Consider the following 3,594-nt stretch of genomic DNA (forward strand, 5'->3'; position numbering starts at 1 on the left):
ATGCTGCATGTTTAGTGATATTTTCACAGTTGCGGTCTCGACTGGTCTTGAAATTAAATGCCGAGTAATAAGTCCACTTCTCATTTTACTTTCCATGTAATTAGTAAATATATTGTCAATCAGGGTTGAACTGTGTGTTGTTGTTCTGCTTGGTTTAGTAATTAGTGGATATAAACCTAAACTATGCATAATATCGATAAAGTTAGCTGTACTTTTAACTTTGTTTGGATTCAACATACAATGTTTCCATGTAGTTTGTAAAGACTTCAGTGCCAGATGTTGGTGCTCTGTTCACACAGCTGACTATGATATTTTTCTGCTTCTCAAACTGGATTTCAATAGTGATGTATTCCATTACTTCATCAACTGACACTGACATTTTTTCTACCACCTTGTATTTTAGTTCATTATTAATGTACAAAGCTACACCTCCACCTTTTTTATTCTTTCTGCTTATATAATTGAACTCATACCCCCTCAGTGGGAAGTCTGCTCCCTTCTCAGAGGTGAGCCAGGTTTCTGTTATTGCTATGACACTGAAGGATTTTTTTTTAGTTGATATAAATATTCTTTGATTTTTTCATAATTAGCATAAAGGCTGTGGATGTTGAAGTGAATAATTGACATTTCTTGATCTGAATTAAAGCATTGACTATAGTTATTATCAGAGAAGTAATGGCAGTTGTCATTCAAATAATCAAGGAAATTGTTGTCTGGGTCAATATATGTTTCTATATTCATGTGTATATTTTCGATTTATTACTGGATTCCAGAAAGTTGATCAGAAGTTGCCTGGTTCTCCTGTTTCACTGATATTTGTCAGGTGGTCAGTACCTTGGCTTCCTCCAGTGAACCGTTTAATTTGATATAAACCTTGCAGTTTGAAGTCCATGTTGACTGTATTTTCTTTTGTTTCCTGAGAAAACATGCTCGTCTTGCTATATCTGCGTTAACTTTGGTAAGATGCTCATTTATATAAACATTGGATCCTTTTAATCTCCTCCCTTGTTTTTTAGGAGTTCCTTCTTATGTTTCCTGTTTGTAAACCTCATTACAATAGCAGGTTTAACTCCTTTGTTTTTTTTTTGTGGAAGTGGCTTCAATGCCATTATTATCAATGCTAATGCCCTTGTTACTGAAGAATGATATGACCTGGTTTTCGAAAGTTCCTTGCTCTTCATCCCTTTCTCAGTAATGTTTGCCTCTGTCACGGCTGGGCAAATGACCATGGCTTCATTTCCAACCCACTAATTATAACGTCATTCATTCGACTGTATTGTTCTAAGTCAGCCACACGATGTTTCAGGAAGGCTATTTGCTTGTCTTTCTCTACATTCTGTCTCTTTAATTCTTTAACTTCCCCCATTAAGCTCATTATAAGATTTTGTTGCTGTGAGATTGTTTGCTATCTCATCAGACATAAAATCCAAGGATTTCTTAATCTCCTCAAACTCTTCTTCTTCTTCTAGTGGGGAATGCTGGGAAATACAGTTCATATAGTACACTAGTGTAGAAGCCGAAATTCAATTTTAGTTCATTCAGACCTTTAGGATAAATTATGTTTATATTTCTTATAGTAATTTATTTATTTGGATAAAAATGATTACAAGTTATATCTCTATTGCATACTAATTTGTTATATTGGACTATTCTAAGGCCTTCTTGTAAATTTGCATATGTAATGGCAGTTAAGGATTTGAGGGTGTGGCCAGGCAGAATCAGTTGGGCAGTTGCAGTGGAGCCACACAGTTTTTTGACCTCTCTCTCTCTTTCTCTCGCTTAAGACTCTCTTTTGTTTATTATTTTTGTGGAAAAGTTACATTTGTACCGTTTTTATTTTTGAAGTAAACCGTTAACTTTTATCAAGAGGACCCAGTCTGTTTTTTTTGTTGTTTTCGTCATCAAGTGGACTGAAGGGGAAGGACGGAGAGCGTCAAGCTTATTATGGCTCCATTATTTAGGAACCTGCAACTAGTGAAATTGGAATCCAACTAGTTTCTGTTAGCATCCTGACCATGTAGTTGGGATTGTGGAACCAAGAGGGTGGCACATGCAACACATCTTGAACAATGTGTTTAAAATGTGTGTTGTGCTGCTTCTCTGTGGACGTGAGAGGTTTGGAGGCTTCAGAGTCAAAGGTTATGTATATCCCGTGTTATTACAAGATTAATTTGAACTGAGTTTGGCTTTAAATTGGACCTAACCATAAAGCTTATCTGCTCTCCAAAACACTAATATTGTTTTTGTCTCTTTAGGAATCACACTGTGGGACAGCGATGACCTGAAAAGACACATACAAGAAAGACCACAGAGACATAACACCTTTGAAGTGGATGCATCTGATTCAACTGAAGGACAGTTTTCATCCCTGAATGTTTACGGATCACTAAAAGCAAGTTACATGTTAGACATGATAAAAGTTGAAGGTTCTGGCAAATACTTGGAGCATAAAAAGACATCCACAAATCAGTGCCAATTGACACTGGCATATAAGGTGACAACTAAAGTTCAGGAGCTGTCGATGGAACATCTTGGACAAAACAACCTTAAGCATAAAGAACAACTTGAAGGAACTTCAGCAACACATGTAGTAACAGCTGTTCTTTATGGAGCCCAGGCCTTCTTTGTGTTTGAACAAGAGGCTTCTCAAAGTGAAAATGATCAAGACATTCAAATTGAAGGCAAGGCCAAACTGTTTTTTATTAAAGTTGAAGCTTCAATGAAAAGAAAATTTAAAAATATAATAAATGCTGAGAAGTCTGTCTGCACCTTCTATGGAGACTTTAAACTCGAGAAGACACCCAGAACCTTCCAAGATGCCATGCAAGTTTATCAGAGTCTACCAAGCCTTCTTGGACCGAACGGAGAAAACGTTGTGCCGATTAAAGTCTGGATGCTACCTCTGAGCAGTTTAAATGTTGCTGCTCCAGGATTCTGTGTAACATTTAACCAGAGCAATCGTTGGTTCCTTCAATTGATCCAGAGTGTTATGGATGACTTCAGCAAGCTGGAAATGAGGTGTAGGGATTTACTTGCAGTCACTGGTAGCCAGTTTCCACAAATGAGGAAAAAACTTGAAGGTTTTAAAGAAATGTGCTCAACCTTAAAGGTGGAATACCAACACTTTTTGAAAGAAAAACTCATACTACTCCGCAGAGGAAGACAGAAGGAAGAAAACACTGAAGAGTCCCTGCAGAGTAGAAATGAATTTCCCTTTAACATCAGCAACTTAGGGGAATGGGTTAACTTTACAGAGCAGGAAATATCCGTCCTAAAACTTTTTGCCGAAACTGGGAAAAACATCAATATTCTTAAATCTCAAATTCACTTGTCTGAGGAAACTGGAGAGAAGAGAAGCAAAACTTTAAAAAAACAAGTCTGCTTTATCTTCACCTCACTGGGAGAAGTTGACACTTACATGCAAACTTTTTCAAATTGCTTGAAAGTAAACAGAGGAGAACGTCAACAAATATGTGAAAGAACAAAGGAACCATGGTTCACTTCAAGAGAAGCAAAGAAAAAAATGTGGACAAAAGCCAAACTCTTCCATGATTTTGCAGAAGCCAACAAGGAGAACAAGGAGATGAAGTTCCT

General features: G+C 37.0%; 2 protein-coding genes across 2 annotated transcripts in view; both read left to right on the top strand.

Moving 5' to 3' along the window:
- Positions 1 to 1,899: 1,899 nt before the first annotated feature.
- Positions 1,900 to 3,594, top strand: part of LOC106937178 (uncharacterized) — a 9,972-nt gene continuing 8,277 nt past the window's right edge. Inside the window, exon 1 of the mRNA XM_015018578.1 lies at positions 1,900 to 1,905. The gene's annotated coding sequence lies outside the window, so the exon portion shown is untranslated. The remainder of the gene's footprint in view (positions 1,906 to 3,594) is intronic.
- Positions 2,212 to 3,592, top strand: LOC106937179 (neoverrucotoxin subunit beta-like; the record flags this gene model as incomplete). Its single annotated transcript, XM_015018579.1, has 1 exon — positions 2,212 to 3,592. A coding segment is annotated over one exon (1,381 nt), but the record flags the coding sequence as incomplete, so codon positions are not given.

This window comes from Poecilia latipinna, unplaced genomic scaffold, assembly GCF_001443285.1.
Source record: "Poecilia latipinna isolate Pla-1442-1.1 unplaced genomic scaffold, P_latipinna-1.0 Scaffold2290, whole genome shotgun sequence".
Classification (NCBI taxonomy): domain Eukaryota; kingdom Metazoa; phylum Chordata; class Actinopteri; order Cyprinodontiformes; family Poeciliidae; genus Poecilia; species Poecilia latipinna.